This window comes from Carcharodon carcharias, chromosome 7, assembly GCF_017639515.1.
Source record: "Carcharodon carcharias isolate sCarCar2 chromosome 7, sCarCar2.pri, whole genome shotgun sequence".
Classification (NCBI taxonomy): domain Eukaryota; kingdom Metazoa; phylum Chordata; class Chondrichthyes; order Lamniformes; family Lamnidae; genus Carcharodon; species Carcharodon carcharias.
In genome coordinates this window covers 114939841-114958565 of record NC_054473.1, presented here as the reverse complement: position 1 = coordinate 114958565, position 18725 = coordinate 114939841, and the positions used below count along the sequence as shown (strand labels likewise).

General features: G+C 46.0%; 1 protein-coding gene across 2 annotated transcripts in view; it reads right to left on the bottom strand.

Annotated features, from left to right (window-relative positions):
• The window catches only part of elmo3 (engulfment and cell motility 3), a 238284-nt gene that overhangs the window by 194239 nt on the left and 25320 nt on the right, over positions 1–18725 (bottom strand). For both annotated transcript variants that reach the window (XM_041192089.1, XM_041192088.1), the window contains exons 2-3: positions 9440–9571; positions 4888–4928 (exon numbers count right to left, since the gene is read on the bottom strand). In XM_041192089.1, the coding sequence (XP_041048023.1) occupies positions 4888–4928; positions 9440–9517 (119 nt within the window). In that variant the 5' untranslated portion in view covers positions 9518–9571. The remainder of the gene's footprint in view (positions 1–4887; positions 4929–9439; positions 9572–18725) is intronic.

Genomic DNA, 18725 nt, shown 5'->3' with positions numbered 1-18725 from the left:
GGGAAAGGGGAAAGGGGATGGGGGAAAGAGGGAAGGGGGAAAGGGGATGGGAGAAAGGGGATGGGGGAAAGGGGATGGGGGAAAGGGGATGGGGAAAGGGAGGGGAGAAGGGGATGGGGGAAAGGGAGGGGAGAAGGGGAGGGGGAAAGGGAGGGGAGAAGGGGAGGGGGAAAGGAAGAAGGGGGAAGGAAGGGGGGGAAAGGAAGAGGGGGGAAGGAAGGGGGGGAAAGGGGGAAGGGGGAAAGGGGGAAGGAAAAAGAATGGGGTGAGAGAAAAATGATCAGCTATTTTTTATTATCTTGACTGAAGAACAAATATTGACCAGGTGACTGGAGAGAACTCCTCTGGTGGAGTAGTAGCATGGATTGGGACAGACAGTAACTCAGTTTAACATCCCAAAGACGACACCCCCGCCAATACTAACTATCAGCCAGGATTTTGTGCTCAAGTCTCTGGAGTGCGACTTGAACCCAGGGTCTTCTAGCTCAGAGGCAAGTGTGTTACCCATTGAGCCATGGTTGACTGGGGAGTCTCAATTGACTAATCTAACGAACTAATTCCACTATGAGACTTTGGTTCTAATCAATAATTTAAAGCATGGTCAAAAATAGATCCCAGCATTGCATAAGAAGCTTGTGTGGCCTATCAGAATATTCAACCAACATTTGGCCATATTTCAGTGATGCAAGTGGGCATCATCCTGGTAAAATGAGCCACTGGGCTGGGAACATGGCGGCCTTTAATTTGACATTTGCCAACTTGACCACAACCCTTATTTCTGGATCAGTGACAGTGGGTGTAGAACCAGGACTAGTATGCCAACGAATGCGTTCAACAGTGCGTGCACTCCACCATGTGAAGAATGCTCTATCTGTAGACTTCCTGAGATCACCAGTGTGTACTTCTAACATGGGGAAGTGGATTTTCAGCTTCACTGCACTCGTGGTTTTTACAGTACATCAGCCCCTTTACTCAGTGACCAGCTGTAACACCTCATAGATCTGCAAACCTTTTATTGAGTCATGTCGTTCTCTGTTATGTTGTTTTGAGATAGAAAGGCTAAGGGTGAGGCCCACAGAACAGGACAGCCGCAAGGTTCAAAGGAATAGAGGGGCAGAGAAGGCAAATCAGCCAGAGTCAAATCTGGACTCTTAGAGCCTATCGGGGGTGACAGTGGTGTAGTGGTAATGTCACTGGACTAGTAATCCAGAGGCTAATGCTCTGGGAACATGGGTTCAAATTCCAATAAAGCAGCTGGTACAGTTTAAATTCAATTAATAAAAAATCTGGAATTTGAGAGCTAGACTTGGTAATGGTGACCATGAAACTATCACTGATTATTGTAAAAGCCCATCTGGTTCACTAATAGGAAATCTGCCACCCTTACCTGGACTGGCCTGCACGTGATGCCAGACCACAACTGCCCTCTGCCATGACCTAGCAAGCCACAGTTTAAAGGCAATTAGGGATGGGCAATGACTACATCCCATGGAAGAATAAAAAAAATTGTACAACAGCAGGTGTGAGGGATCAGGTTCAGGCTGAACTGCTGTTCATTGTGGCTTTGCAGATTAGGTAAAAGAAAATCCAAAAAGCTTCAGCAGGGTTTGCCTGACAAATCTGTTAGAATTCTTTGAGGAGGTAACGAGTAGGTTAGACAAAGAAGAGCCAATGGATGTTATCCACTTGGATTTCCAGAAGGCCTTTGACAAGATGCCGCACAGGAGGCTGCTCAGTAAGATAAGAGCCCATGGTGTTAGAGGCAATGTTAGAGAGCATGGATAGAAGATTGGCTGTCTGGCAGGAGGCAGAGAGTGGGGATAAGGGGGTCCTTCTCAGGATGGTGGCCGGTGACTAGTGGAGTTCCACAGGGGTCAATGTTGGGACCACAACTTTTCACTTTATACATTAATGATCTAGATGAAGGAACTGAGGGCATCCTGGCTAAGTTTGCAGATGATACAAAGATAGGTGGAGGGACAGGTAGTACTGAAGAGGCGGGGAGGCTGCAGAAGGATTTGGACAGGTTGGGAGAATGGGCAAAGAAGTGGCAGATGGAATACAACGTGGGCAAGTGTGAGGTCATGCACTTTGGTAGGAAGAATAAAGGCATAGACTATTTTCTAAATGGGGAGAGAATTCAGAAATCTGGAGTGCAAAGGGACTTGGGAGTCCTAGTCCAGGATTTTCTTAAGGTTAAGTTGCGGGTTGAATCGGTAGTTAGGAAGGCAAATGCAATGTTGGCATTTATTTCGAGAGGACTAGAATATAAAAGCAGGGAGGTGCTGCTGAGGCTTTATAAAGCTCTGGTCAGACCACATTTAGAATATTGTGAGCAATTTTGGGCCCCGTATCTCAGGAAGGATGTTCTGGCCCTAGACCAGAGGAGGTTCACGAGAATGATCCCAGGAATGAAAGGCTTAACATATGAGGAACGTTTGAGGACTCTAGGTCTATACTCGATGGAGTTTAGAAGGATGAGGGGGGATCTGATTGAAACTTACAGAATACTGAAAGGCCTGGATAGAGTGGACGTGGGGAAGATGTTTCCATTAGTAGGAGAGACTAGGACCCGAGGGCACAGCCTCAGAGTAAAGGGAAGACCTTTTAGAAGAGAGATGAGGAGAAACTTCTTTAGCCAGAGAGTGGTGAATCTATGGAATTCATTGCCACAGAGGGCTGTGGAGGCCAGGTCATTCAGTGTATTTAAGACTGAGATAGATAGGTTCTTAACAAAAACAGAATTACCTGGAAAAACTCAGCAGTCTGGCAGCATCGGCGGAGAAGAACAAAGTTGACATTTCAAGTCCTTATGACCCTTCCGCAGAACTGAGTAAAATTAGGAGAGGGGTGAAATATAAGCTGGTTTAAGGAGGGGGGGGGGTGGCGTTGGGGGGAGAGAAGTGGGGGGTGGGTGGTTGTAGGGACAGGCAAGCAGTGATAGGAGCAGATAATCAAAAGATGTCACAGACAAAAGAACAAAGAGGTGTTGAAGGTGGTGATTTTTTCTAAAAGAACGTGCTAATTAAGAATGGATGGCAGGACACACAAGGTACAGCTCTAGTGGGGGTAGGGTGAAATAAGACTAACAGGGCATAAAAGGTATAGATTTAAAAATAATGGAAATAGGTGGGAAAAGAAAAATCTATATAAATTATTGGAAAAAATAAAAGGGAGGGGGAAGAAACGGAAAGGGGTAGGGATGGAGGAGGGAGTTCAAGATCTAAAGTTGTTAAACTCAATATTCAGTCCAGAAGGTTGTAAAGTGCCTAGTCGGAAGATGAGGTGTTTTTCCTCCAGTTTGCGTTGAGCTTCACTGGAACAATGCAGCAAGCCAAGGACAGACATGTGGGCAAGAGAGCAGGGTGCAGTGTTAAAATGGCAAGTGACAGGGAGGTTTAGGTCATTCTTGCGGACAGACCGCAGGTTTTCTGCAAAGCGGTCACCCAGTTTGCATTTGGTCTCTCCAATGTAGAGGAGACCGCATTGGGAGCAACGAATGCAGTAGACTAAGTTGGGGGAAATGCAAGTGAAATGCTGCTTCACTTGAAAGGAGTGTTTGGGCCCTTGGATGGTGAGGAGAGAGGAAGTGAAGGGGCAGGTGTTGCATCTTTTGCGTATGTATAGGGAGGTGCCGTAGGTGGGGGTTGAGGAGTAGGGGGTGATGGAGGAGTGGACCAGGGTCTCCCGGAGGGAACGATCCCTATGGAATGCCGCCGGGGTGGTGAAGGGAAGATGTGTTTGGTGGTGGCATCACGCTGGAGTTGGAGGAAATGGCGGAGGATGATCCTTTGAATGCCGAGGCTGGTGGGGTGATAAGTGAGGACAAGGGGGACCCTATCATGTTTCTGGGAGGGAGGAGAAGGCATGAGGGCGGACGCGAGAGAGATGGGCCGGACACGGTTGAGGGCCCTGTCAACGACCATGGGTGGAAAACCTCAGTTAAGGAAGAAGGAGGACATGTCAGAGGAACTATTTTTGAAGGTAGCATCATCAGAACACATGCGACGGAGACGACGGAACTGAGAGAATGGGATGGAGTCCTTACAGGAAGCGGGGTGTGAGGAGCTGTAGTTGAGGTAGCTGTGGGAGTCGGTAGGCTTGTAATGGATATTGGTGGACAGTCTATCACCAGAAACTGAGACAGAGAGGTCAAGGAAGGGAAGGGAAGTGTCAGAGATGGACCATGTGAAAATGATGGAGGGGTGGAGATTGGAAGCAAAATTAATAAACTTTTCCAGGTCCCGACAAGAGTATGAGGCAGCACCGAAGTAATCATTGATGTACCAGAGAAAGAGTTGTGGGAGGGGGCCGGAGTAGGACTGGAACAAGGAATGTTCCACATACCCCATAAAGAGACAGGCATAGCTGGGGCCCATGCGCGTACCCATAGCCACACCTTTTATTTGGAGGAAGTGAGAGGAGTTAAAGGAGAAATTGTTCAGTGTGAGAACAAGTTCAGCCAGACGGAGGAGAGTAGTGGTGGATGGGGATTGTTCGGGCCTCTGTTCGAGGAAGAAGCTAAGGGCCCTCAGACCATCCTGGTGGGGGATAGAGGTGTAGAGGGATTGGACGTCCATGGTGAAGAGGTGGCGGTTGGGGCCAGGGAACTGGAATTTAGATAGGTTCTTGATTGGTAAGGGGATCCAAGGTTACGGGGAGAAGGCGGGAGAATGGGGTTGAGAAACTTATCAGCCATGATTGAATGGTGGAGCAGATTCAATGGGCCGCATGGCCTAATTTCTGCTCCTATGTCTTATGGTAAGGGTGTCAGGGAGTATTCATTTAACCTTTGACCCCCTCTAAGCTGGCAAAGTGCTATGAAGAGAGCACCCTGGCTACATGTTCCCTGGAGTTTGGTTCCTCAGGGGAAAGAGGGTTACTTACACGTCACAGACTTCCTTCAGGACAGTTGATAGAGGCTTTTTCTGTGGGAATCAAAAAGGAAAGATAAATTTGGTTAGTCCTTTAAGCAACAGCAGTGAAAGAAGTATGTCGTGCAAAAGGCATTGGGCCTCACAGGAAGGCTTGTCACAGCTCAGCCTAATCCTGTTCCTCACCCAACATCCAAGTGCCCAAGCTCAGCCACTCAGACAAACCTAGAGCTCACTCCCTCCCTTCCCCCACTGCACCTAGTAGACTCCTACCAGACAGCAGAGCTGAGCTGAGCTGAAACCCCAGCCTTGAATGAATCCAGTCATTAACACCTGCTCCTTCACTGGGATGAATTCAGTGACGGTGGCACAAGCCAAAATCTCAAGTGATTAAGATCACTCCAGTTTGGCAGGACCTCAATTTTAAAACTCTCATCCCCATTTTCAATTTTTTCCATGGCCCCTTGCAACCCCCCACTCCCATCACCCCTTCTGATTTCTCTAAGCTCCTCCAGACCTACAACCCTTCAAGACCTCGGAACTCCTCCAATTCTGGCCTCTTGAACATCCTCTGAACTTCCCTTGCTCCACCATTGCTGGCCAGGCTTTCAACTGCCTAGGCCTCAAGTTCTGGAATTCTCTCCCTAAACCTCTTCATCTCTTTACCGCTCTCCTCCTTCACAGCACTCCTTAAGATCTTTGACCAAGTGCCAGTGGGGCTTGATATCACACTTTGTTTGACAACACTCCTGTGAAGCACCTTAGGATGTCCTACTATGTTAAAGGTGCCATATAATTCAAGAAATGCTGTCAGGGCCTAAGTTGCATCTGGGCCAACAAAACCACATAGAATCAATGTACACTGCAAGAGGGGAGGAAGAAATCGAATCACAATTTTGTCAAGACTAAGTAGAAGGCCTTTTTGCAAAGTGGTGTGTGTGTGTGAGTGTGTGTGTGTAGCCCCCTTTTAACTTGTGAGTGGTTCAATTTAAAAATACTCCAGCAGACAAGCTTTAGTCTTAAACAAGATAAAGGTTAGTTTATTACAAAACTACTGCTGGAAGTTACTTAAGGAAGAGTGATAAAGTTATTAACTAAAATACAGATTAAAATGCAGATGAGATTTCAAATCAGTCTCTGTGGGGTATTGTTGCTAGAATTCCTTTTTTTCTGAAGAGAAGGGGTTGGAATTTGAGGTTCTGTTTAGCAGCTGTGATGTCTTCTGTAGTCGAATGCTTGGAGGGGTGCCTTTTTCAAGTGGACTCAGTCAGTGGCTTTTTGGGAAAAAGAGGAGATTTCCTATTCCTCAATAATTCTGCAGTTATGGCACTTGTAAATTGCCTGGACTCTTTTGGCAGAGCAGCAGTTTATTTCTTAATACTTTCCTCTTTGTCCTCACTTGGCCAGGAACCCTCTCTGATGTTGTCTCTCAGAACTCTCCCTGGGGTTCTGCACCCTGCCACTCAAGATGGGCAGCTATATTAATTTTGATGAAACATTGGCAAAGAAGTTAACTACACTAAGGCCCTTTGAAGTCCCTTCCTGTCTCCTGTTCCCTCAGAAGTAAAATGGTTTTCACATCTTTTAGAAAATTCAATGGACACCCCTGGAGGAGTGTTTGCATTTTACTGATTCTTCACAGCCAGCTCTAGCGATAAGTGTCTGACCCGGTTTGAATAAACACCGAAAGGTGCCATGTTGTCTGTCCTTTTCAAAAACAGAATTACCTGGAAAAACTCAGCAGGTCTGGCAGCATCGGCGGAGAAGAAAAGAGTTGACGTTTCGAGTCCTCATGACCCTTCGACAGAACTTGAGTTCGAGTCCAAGAAAGAGTTGAAATATAAGCTGGTTTAAGGTGTGTGTATGGGGGGGCGGAGAGAGAGAGAGAGAGGAGTGGAGGGGGGCGTGTGGTTGTAGGGACAAACAAGCAGTGATAGAAGCGGATCATCAAAAGATGTCAACAACAATAGAACAAAAGAACACATAGGTGTTAAAGTTGGTGATATTATCTAAACGAATGTGCTAATTAAGAATGGATGGTAGGGCACTCAAGGTATAGCTCTAGTGGGGGTGGGGAGAGCATAAAAGATTTTAAAATATTTAAAAATAATGGAAATAGGTGGGAAAAAAAAATCTATATAATTTACTGGAAAAAAAAAAGGAAGGGGGAAACAGAAAGGGGGTGGGGATGGGGCAGGGAGCTCACGACCTAAAGTTGTTGAATTCAATATTCAGTCCGGAAGGCTGTAAAGTGCCTAGTCGGAAGATGAGGTGTTGTTCCTCCAGTTTGCGTTGGGCTTCACTGGAACAATGCAGCAAGCCAAGGACAGACATGTGGGCAAGAGAGCAGGGTGGAGTGTTAAAATGGCAAGTGACAGGGAGGTTTAGGTCATTCTTGCGGACAGACCGTAGGTGTTCTGCAAAGCGGTCGCCCAGTTTACGTTTGGTCTCTCCAATGTAGAGGAGACCGCATTGGGAGCAACGAATGCAGTAGACTAAGTTGGGGGAAATGCAAGTGAAATGCTGCTTCACTTGAAAGGAGTGTTTGGGCCCTTGGACGGTGAGGAGAGAGGAAGTGAAGGGGCAGGTGTTGCATCTTTTGCGTGGGCATGGGGTGGTGCCATAGGAGGGGGTTGAGGAGAAGGGGTGATGGAGGAGTGGACCAGGGTGTCCCGGAGGGAGCGATCCCTACGGAATGCCGATAGGGGGGGTGAAGGGAAGATGTGTTTGGTGGTGGCATCATGCTGGAGTTGGCGGAAATGGCGGAGGATGATCCTTTGAATGCGGAGGCTGGTGGGATGATAAGTGAGGACAAGGGGGACCCTATCGGCATTCCGTAGGGATCGCTCCCTCCGGGACACCCTGGTCCACTCCTCCATCACCCCCTACTCCTCAACCCCCTCCTATGGCACCACCCCATGCCCACGCAAAAGATGCAACACCTGCCCCTTCACTTCCTCTCTCCTCACCGTCCAAGGGCCCAAACACTTCTTTCAAGTGAAGCAGCATTTCACTTGCATTTCCCCCAACTTAGTCTACTGCATTCGTTGCTCCCAATGTGGTCTCCTCTACATTGGAGAGACCAAACGTAAACTGGGCGACCGCTTTGCAGAACACCTACGGTCTGTCCGCAAGAATGACCCAAACCTCCCTGTTGCTTGCCATTTTAACACTCCACCCTGCTCTCTTGCCCACATGTCTGTCCTTGGCTTGCTGCATTGTTCCAGTGAAGCCCAACGCAAACTGGAGGAACAACACCTCATCTTCCAACTAGGCACTTACAGCCTTCCGGACTGAATATTGAATTCAACAACTTTAGGTCGTGAGCTCCCTCCCCCATCCCCACCCCCTTTCTGTTTCCCCCTTCCTTTTTTTTCCAATAAATTATATAGATTTTTCTTTTTCCACCTATTTCCATTATTTTTAAATATTTTAAAATCTTTTATGCTCTCCCCACCCCCACTAGCGCTATACCTTGAGTGCCCTATCATCCATTCTTAATTAGCATATTCGTTTAGATAATATCACCAACTTTAACACCTATGTGTTCTTTTGTTCTATTGTGGTTGACATCTTTTGATGATCTACTTCCAGCACTGCTTGTTTGTCCCTACAACCACACCACCCCCCTCCACTTCTCTCTCTCTCTCTCTCTCTCTCTCTCCGCCCCCCCATACACACACCTTAAACCAGCTTATATTTCAACTCTTTCTTGGACTCGAATTCAAGTTCTGTCGAAGGGTCATGAGGACTCGAAACGTCAACTCTTTTCTTCTCCGCCGATGCTGCCAGACCTGCTGAGTTTTTCCAGGTAATTCTGTTTTTGTTTTGGATTTCCAGCATCCGCAGTTTTTTTGTTTTTATGTCTGTCCTTTTGTCCATTTTGAAAAAGGCTTTTAAACTCAATGTAAAGGCTTGAAAACAGAAATATATCTTGAAAACAGATGTCCTTAAAATATGTAATATCTCAGAACTTTGCGACAACTTTTACAAATCGAAAGAACCTTCCTGGCTGGTGTTTGGGAATCCTGGAAAAATCCCACACGTTTCCTTGAAACCAATAGGTATTTTGCAGGTTGGAATGTGTATGATGCAGACCAGGAATCAGTATGTTTGGAGATAGCTGTGTACAATATTGCCAAATCAGTAATCCATAGACTTTATGAAGTGCTTGAACCAGTTTTGAGAAGCACAATGTCTGGCTTTGTGTGCTTCTTTAAGCAGCTCTAAGCAACAATAGACTTTGTATCCTCAGATTCTCATTCGGACTTAAATCATAATCATTTAGCACAGGAGGCCATTCAGCCCTTCACACCTGTGCCAGCTCTTGGAAAGAACTATCCAAGAAGTCCCATTTCCCTGCTCTTTCTCCATAGCCCCGATTCTGAGACATTCCAACACAATGGCTGCCTAATTCGCTTCAAGCTCCTCACCTCTGGCTATCCCCAATTCTGGTGGTCCACCACCCAGGTAACTTGAGGGAAAGTGAAAGAGTTCCGTGGGATTTCCCTGGTGCAGATGAAGGACTGAGACTGTCTGCCTGCTATGGATGGGTTGTTTCTTACCTGGTCAAGGTCGATCAGTTGGGGATAGGCCCCAGGCATCTGCACTGCAATCTTCACAATATCTTTGGGTGGAGGCATAGTGGTTCAGTCTGTCGTGGCCGTGGGGCAGGCTCGCCTCACCAGACTGGGAACCTGCACAATACAAGAATGAACAAGGACACATTCTGTGGAAAATTCAAACGATTCATTTTAAAGGAAGGTTAAATGTTCCTTCCTTTCCTTCACCTGACCTCCCCCAACTTTCATTCATTCCAACTTAATTACTGGGAGCTTTTGAGGTCAAGATTTAGACTGAAATACAGGGGGAAAAGACCACAGAACTGTATAGGCCGAAGTGGTTGTCAAGGAGACAGGCACACTAGACTTTTCACACATAGGAGAAGAAAATAATTGGAGAAGCAAATAAAGAAAAACATAGCACGTCTGTTTGATTCAATATTTATTTTGGTTGGCTAAAAAAATTCTGTAAAGAAATAGTTCGCTCCTGTTCCCCACACTTTCTTTGGGTCACATCCAGGCTCACTCTATTTTCAGGTTCGGCTAGCCAGAGGTGTACAAAGTGACCATGGGCTGGAATATTCTACACGAAATGTTCCGCCCACTCATCAATGTCCTTCTGCAAAGACATGGACCAAGGTAGGGAACTCAGTGCCGGGCGCTGCCAACTCAAAAGTAGCTTCTGACATTTTACGATGCCATCTTAAGATGAATGTTAATCAACCAGAGGGAAAGAAATATGTAACTCAAATGTAACTGGGTTTGAGAGCCACTCAGCTCGCTGTTCTACTTAAATGGACTCCTGTTGAACCACTTTCCACATTTTTAAGGGGCGTCATCTATAATTTAATGAATGCCATGCATTTTGCAGCCAGTGATGTGCTTCTGAAGTCTGGGTACTGTTTTAACGTAGAAATGCAGCAGCCAATTTGTGCACAGCAAGCTCCCACAATGTGCCCATGACCAGATAATCTGTTTTAATGATACTAGTCAAGGGATAAATATTTGCCAGGGCAACAAACTTCCCTGCTCTTATTTGAATAGTGTCTTAGAATCTTTTCTGCCTATCTCAGAAAGTTTAATGTCTCCATTTAATGTCTCATCCCAAAGGTGGCACTTTCGACCATGCAGCACTCTCTCAGTGCTGCACTGGAGTTATCAACCTAGATTTTGTGCTCAAGTTTCTGAAGTGGGATGCGTCCACAGCCTTCTGACTCAGGCGGGAGTGCAACACACTGAGCCATGGCTGACACCATGGCTGACACCATGAGGAATTCAGCTAACTACATAGGATATATGGCACAGAAACAGGCCTTTCAGCCCAATCAGTCTTTGCTGGCATTTATGCTCCACTCAAGTTTCCTCATCTAAATCTACCATTTTAATCCTCTATTCCCTTCTCTCTCATATGCTTCTCCAGCTTCCTCTTAAATACATCTATACTATCCATTTCAATCATATATTATTATATGATCAACCATATATACTATTCGTGCAAACTTAAGAGCGCACCAGCAGATAAAGCCAGATATTGCAAAAAAGATTAAGAGAGATAATTAAAGGCCCTGTGTCTGAATGCACACAGCACCCATAAGAAAATGGATGAATTGTTAGCACAGATGGAAGATAACATGTATGACCTGATAGCCATTTAAGAGACACGGTTGCAAGGTGAGCAAGACTGGGACCTGAATATACTCCATCAAAATCTTTCATAATTTTAAAGGCCTCCATTGGGTCATCCCTTAGCCTTCTTATTTCAACAGAAAAAAAGGCGGAGTTTCCTGAAATGTATGTGCACACATTTCTGGAGTCATCCTATTTGCACCCTCTCCAGTGCCTCTATATCCTTTTAATATTGTGTCCAGAACTGCACCAAGGTTTGATAGGTGTTTACCAAAACTTCCCTAATTTTCAATTTTATCCTCCTAGAAATAAGGCCTAGTACTTGGTTTGCTTTTTGTAATAGCCTTGTTACCCTTTGGTGCAACTTTTCATTACTGATCTATTTGTACTCCGAAATCTCTTTCTATCCTGCCTAGACTTGCACCTTCCAAGTCATAAGTGACCTCTGGTAGTGTTTGTTATCTTCAGCAGCCATTGCCAATTTCCAGAATTGAATTTGAAGTTAAGGAACATTGGGCTTGTTCCCTCGGGAAAAGAAGGGATGATTTGAGCCACTTTGAAGTTTTCAGATTCAGAGAGAGAGAGAGATACAGCACAGAAGGAAGCTATTCAACCCATCATACCTGTGCTGGCTCTAAGAAAGAGTTATCCAATCAATTCCAGTTACCTGCTCTTTCCCTATAGCCCTCCAATGCTTTCCCTTCAAGTATTTATCGAATTCCCTTTAGAGGATTACCGTTCAAACTGCTTTCACCAGCCATTCTGGCAGTGCGTTCCAGCTCACACTTCGCTGTGTAAAAACACTGTAGCAATCTGATGTGTGATATACCTTTAAGTCAAATGTTGTTAATGTAAGATCATATGATCCTGATATTCAACAGCAGAGTGGTGCGGGCTACCTCTTTAGTCAGTAATCTTGTGTTAGGAAAAACTCAGCAGGTCTGGCAGCATCGGCGGAGAAGAAAAGAGTTGACGTTTCGAGTCCTCATGACCCTTCAACAGAACTGTTCCGTTGAAGGGTCATGAGGACTCGAAACATCAACTCTTTTCTTCTCTGCCGATGCTGCCAGACCTGCTGAGTTTTTCCAGGTAATTCTGTTTTTGTTTTGGATTTCCAGCATCCGCAGTTTTTTGTTTTTATCTTGTGTTAGGGTCTGAAGAGTAAAGGCAGAGTTTTGAGTTGTAAGCACACAAGTGTAGCTGCTGAGTTCCTTTTGTTAAAAAACAGAATGTGTGTCTCTAAGAACTGTCTACGGATCTTCTCTGTCCTGGTATCAAATCAGTCACCTCGAAACAAGCATGCAACCCGGATCCTCAAGCCCCAACAAACTAAGGCACAGGATCCAACAAACTGGTGAAGAGAGTAAAACACAAAAGGATTTGGTAAAAAGCAAGAAAGAACCAAGGTAATCAGAAGAACTGAAAATCGGGCTCTACCTCGCATGGTAATTATAAGTAAAGAAAATTTCCTCTCTGATCATCGAAGCAACCCCCTCAGAGCATGCTGCAGTTTGGAAGAATTGAACCTTTCGATCCAACCTCGGACGACTGGTCTCATTATGTTCAACACCTCGCGTTCTTCTTCCAGGCAAATGATATTGTGGGGGAGGAGAAGAAACGCATGATCCTCTTATCCACATGCGGAAGTGAGACATATGGATTAATTCAAAATTTGTTGGCACCCAATGCCCCAGATTCAAAAAGTTTTGATGACTTAGTGAACCTCGTAAAGAATCACCACCAGCCAAAGCCTTCGGTGATGATGCAATGGTTCAAATTTAACTGAAGGAATAGAGCCATGGGGGAGACAGATGCTTGTTATGTGGCAAGCCCCAAACAATTAACAGAATATTGCAAGTTTGGTACATCTATCAATGTTATGCTTAGAGATTGTTTGGTGTGCAGTATAAATGAAGAGATTACTGTCTGAAACAAATTCAGATTTTCAGAAGGTATTGGTAATCGCTTTGGCAATGGAAGGCACAGTGTGGGACTCGACAGCCATACAGGGAGTGCAGAATGGCGCCGTCCCCCACGTTGGCAGGGACCCTCAGCCAAAAAGAGCCCAAAAGTGCAACGCTTTGTTCAGAAGTGGGAAGCTGCCACCGCTAGCAAAGAAATTAAAAGAGATAACTTAGCAGTGAAAACATGACATAATGGTAACAAAGGTGGAAGCAGACAACCCTGTAATGAATCACAGTTTAAAAAGATCGAACGTTTTTTCTGTCATTGAAATGGACACCTCATGACAGATTGTAAAGATAGAATCAGGCAGACTTACAGACAAAAGCAAAAACCCAATGTGATTAACAGTGTCGAAAAGCCTGAAGCAATAGATTCAGATATTTATTCGTTGCATAATTTAAAGATAGGAAGAACAGAGCCTATCTATGTAACCATGAGAGTGAATGAGAGACCTATCAGAATGGAGGGGGATAAAAGCAAAATACTGCAGATGCTTGAAATCTGAAACAAAACCAAAAATAGCTGGAAATACTGGAGCAGCCACTCTCTCTCCTATGTTAAATGTCCGGTCACGACTGTGACAGTCATGTCCAATTTTCTGACTTCCCTGACTTCTTTCCACCTTGCCCCCCTAGTTTGGCATAATTAAGCTCAATCTCAATCGGACAGTGCTTCATTAACCATTCTGCACGTGTGACACCTGGTGTCATATGAAGGTTGGTTCTACAATGCGCAGAATGGAATGCAATACTCCAGCTGAGGCATAAACAGTGTTTTATAAAGTTTTAGAGTGCAAAAACAATGAAGTTATGCTATGCTGGTCTTGCTAAAGCTATGTGACCCATATGCCTTTACAACAGCCTTCAACTTGTCCTATCACTAAAGAAGCTACATAAATGCAAGTGGTTGATGAATGTTCCTGCTGTGTTTCAATGAACAGAACTCTAGTGGTGTGACTAGCTCCTAGCATAGTTTCAGCCCGATTCCCTCTGTCTCACACTTGACTGATCAAACAAAACAGATCACAGTTCCCTTTGCTGTGATGATTGCTCTTAACAGAATCCCTCTGCAAAGTTTCACACACCACTTCCTCTTGCCTTCCCCCAGACCTTCTCCAGTTGTGATACAGGCTGTTGAAATTTGCCTATTCTTTACTCCTCTTACACAATTGTCCATCTCATTTTTAAAATTCTTTCATGGGATGTGGGCGTCACCAGCAATTGTTGCCCACCCCTAATTGCCCTTGAACTGACTGGCTTGCTCGGCCTTTTCAGAGGGCAGTTAAGAGTTAACCACATTGCTGTGGGTGTGGAGTCACATTTAGGCCAGACCAGGTAAGGACAGCATATTTCCTTCCCTAAAGGACATTAGTGGACTAGATGGGTGTTTACAATAATCGATGATAGTTTTGCGCAGTCACCAGCACTGAAACTAGCTTTCAATTCCAGATTTTAAAAAAATTAATTGAAATTAAATTTCACCAGCTGCAATGGTGGGGTTTGAACCCACGTCCCCAGAGACTCAGCCTGGGCCTCTGGATTACTAAACCAATTATCTCAGCCTCCAACAACTCTAAAACCTCTGATGCTGCTAACCCATCTAATCCTGACTGGCTAATCTCTGTTTTATTAAAAAGCTTGCATTGAATGCCACTACCAGTGCATAATCTTCACTTCTCGCTGCCAGAGTGTTTGGTCACACACTTTTGAGATTTGCTACCGTAAATTCCTGTATTAACATTCAATGTGAATGTCACGATACCAGAGAAAGCCTTGTCCACTGGAACGAGATCTCTCTTTCAACGAGGGCCGCCATCTTGTACAATAGCAGCAGCTGGGATGGGGAAAATGACCGTCATTCAGCAAGGGTGGGTGGGGGAGGGGGGGGGGTCCAGCTACGCCCATGGGTGCCAAGGGGCATATGTCTCTGGATGTACCAGTCACCGGTGCCAGCTGCAGAATGAGCTGCTGATCAGGGCCTCTCTGGGTAGGCGACCAGGTCCTCAGAGGACAGTGATTTTTTTCCCCCCTTTTTAGCTTTTTGCTTGAACCCTTTTCACAGGCAGACATGGTGGGAGCTGAGAGAAGGGCAGACAGAGAAACCCCATTCCTCCCTCTACCCTGCAATGGGTGCAGGATCTTCTGACTGCCCTTGGCAAGCTGGTGGCCATAGTGACCCAGGCAGCCCCGATCAACATTGGCAGCCACTCACTGACCCCACAAAGTTCAGGAGAGATGACAGCCGGGTGGGCCTCTCGGGTCAGGATCTCGGCCCATGGATTTTCAGGGACTAGGTTCCTTCCTCCGACACAAAACACAAAGGCCTCATCCTCGACCAGCTGAGCTGCTTCTGGGGAGCTCTGTGCTACAAATAAACTTCAACATTAACACAACAGAGCTCCATACATTGCAGAGGAACACAGATAGCTATGGTGCTGAAGACTTGTGCTCTAGAACTAGCCACGCTTGGCCAAGCTGCACCGGTACAGTTACAGCACAGGCATCTACTCAGCCAATACAGAAAATTGCCCAGCCAAGCAGCAATCTACTCTCGATCATCAGAAAAATGTTGGAAGGTGTCATCAATAGTGCTGTCAAGCAGCAGTTGCACAGCAATAACCTGCTCATGATGCTCAGTTTGGGTTCCACCAGGGCCACTCAGCTCCTAACCTTATATAGGCAAATATAGGCAAAAGAGCTGAATTGCAGAGGTGAGGCGTGAGTGATTGGCCTTGACATCAAGATAGCATATGACCAAATGTGGCATCAAGAAGCCCTGGCAAAATGAAGTCAATGGGAATCAGGGGCAAAACTTCCTGCTGGTTGGTGTCATATCTACTGCAGAGGAAGATGGTTCTGATTGCTGGAGGTCAATCATCTCAGTGGGCGTTGGGCTGTCTTGCTGCATCCACTGCGGCAGGACTCACTGTGCCCTGACCTGAAAATCCCTGCCTGTGATTTCATTCACAAGCCCTTTGCACCACCATTGGCAGCCGTGACCTCAGCTACCTCAACTCCACATTGTGACTCCCTCTCTAAATGACTCCATATCTCTTAAGAGCATACATAAAAGCAACTCTTCGACCAGGCTCTTGGCCAGCCTGTCTAATATCTGCCTTCTATGATTTGATGTCCATTTATATTGATTTTGCCTCTGTGAAGAGCCTGAGATATTTAAAGATGCAACATAAATACACGTTGTTGGCAAGGGCAGGGAACATGTTTGACTCCAAATGAGTGAAATCCAGCTTTTTGCTTATTTGGGGATGAAAGAGCCCATTGGCCAATGTACTGAGGAGGCAGCTGGACAGGATTTTTGCCAGCAGTAACGGGTGGAGACAAATCAGGAATGTGAGGGAAGCTCTGTGACCAGACATGTCTCATCATATTCTGACAGGTCACTGCTGTATCCGCACAAACAAGTTAGCCAATTAACACTTCCATTGCTGAAGGACGCTCACTGCAATGCAAGAAATAGCGATAGGACAACAAGCAGTGAGAGGGAAATACAGGATTACACACAAAGAGGTAAAGAGGATAAGTTATCAGGCAATATTGGAGGAACAAAGAGAGAGAGAAAGCAAGAGATTAAGTGAGTGAGAGAGAAAAAGACAGGAAAAAAGAGAACAAGGGAGAGTGTGATAAGAAGAAAGAGGTGGGGAAAAAGGAGGAGAGAGAATGAGAGCAATAGAGAAGGGAGTGGAGAGTGAGAGAAAGTGGGAGGGAGAGGGGGGAGAGAGAGAGGGGGGGAGAGAGAGAAGGGGGAGAGGGAGGGAGAGAGAGAGGGAGGGGAGAGAGAGAGAGAGAAGAGAGGGGGCAAGGGAGGAGCAGGGAGAGAAGGAGCAGGAGAAGAGGGTTAGGAGAAAAATGACTGGATAAAAAGAGAACAAGGGAGAGTGTGATAGAAAGAGTGAGGTGGGGAAAGAGGAGGAGAGATCAAGACCAAGCGAGAAGGGGGTGGAGAGGGAGGAGAGAGAGAGAGAGGGGGAGAGAGAGAAGGGGGGAAGAGAGAGGAAGAGAGAGAAGGGGGCGAAAGAGGTGGGGGCAAGAGAGAAGGGGGCAAAAGAGGTGGGGGCAAGAGTGGAGGGGGGGGCGAGAGAGGAGGGGGCAAGAGAGGAGCAGGGAGAGAGGGAGCAGAAGAGAATTAGGAGAAATTTGGGGAAGTTTGGGGGGGGTGGTAGAGGGGGAGAGATCTTCACACTGTTGAAGAATGGAAGATTAAAAAGTATTGAAGAAGTAAACCCAGAATTTTAGTCTGAAGTAGATCTTCAATTCATCTCAGTAAATAATTCCATTTGAAACAAACAACAGGAGGAATTTCTGGAATAACTTGCTGGATGCTGTAAGTGAGTATTGAGTATTGGGACCATTCACAGACAGCTGGCTTGTCGAGGAAATCTCTGAAATAGAAACAGAAATGTTGGGAAAACTCAGCAAGTTTGGCAGCATCTGCGGGGAGAGAAAGAGAGTTAACGTTTCGAGTCCATATGAGCCTTCGACAGGCCTGAAAGAACAAGCTGCCCCTTCTCAATTCTCCACTCCTGTAACTGATAATTGCTCTCTCTCATGCACATACACACTCACTCTCTCACTCTTACACACGCGCGTGCACTCGCACATATTGGGTTCTCCTGGGCTAGCAATCAGAAAATCCCACTAAATTAACCAGTCTTGAGACCTGTTGTGATCTGTAAAGAAAAAAGGAAACATAGGCACAAAATTCCAGCCACTTCCTGCATGGATTGCCCAGGCATCCCACACTGGCAAGGCTGCCCGCAAGGCTGTCCACTGTGCGTCAGAAGCCTCTGAACTGGTGCTGGAGTGACATCACTCAGCCCTACCTGCTGCTTTGAGACTCTATTTGTGGGCTTGGACCAGGCAGGTCCATGCAATGTAACTCTTTCGAGTACAAACTGGTTTCCATCTGTTCCTATTCAGATGAAGTTACATTGTTTCATAGTTTGCCATTGTGAGATTTGAACTCTTGATCTATGCTTTTGTAACTCGTTTGAGTACAAACACATTTCCATCTGTTCCTATTCAGATGAAGTTACATTGTTTCATAGTTTGCCATGGTGAGATTTGAACTCTTGATAATCTTTGAAATGAAAACCAAATCAACAAAATTGGGATAAATCAGGCACAGCCCCTAATTCAGGTCAGCTGTAAAACCAAGAACAAAGTTTAAAGGAAACTTACAAACTTTAAATCAAAATGTGATTAAAGGGGTCAACAAAACACCCCAGTCCCCGCGGTGCCCACCGAGCACGGAAGGCCTCGAGAGTGCCAGCAGACACCGCGTGCTCCTTCTCCAGGGACATCTGGCAGCGAACGTAGCCACGGAAGAGGGACAAACAATCGGGCGGGACTCCCCTGTCGATCGCCCGCTGCCTGGACCTGTTAATGGCCAACTTGGCCAGGCCCAGGAGCAGGTTCATGAGGAGGTCCTCCTCCTTCCCGACCCCCTTCTGCACCGGGTGCCCATAGATCAGGAGCGTGGGGCTGAAGTGCAAACAAAACATCAATAAAAGGTTTTTCAAATAACTAAAAAGGGAGTGCAGCCTACAACACCCTATGTATACATGGTCCACGGACTCCACAAGACCGCAAAAAGGGCACGTGTCCTGAGAGTCCGTGAACCAATGCATCCTCTTATTATAAGGGACTGCTGCATGCAACACCCTCCAACCCAGGTCCCC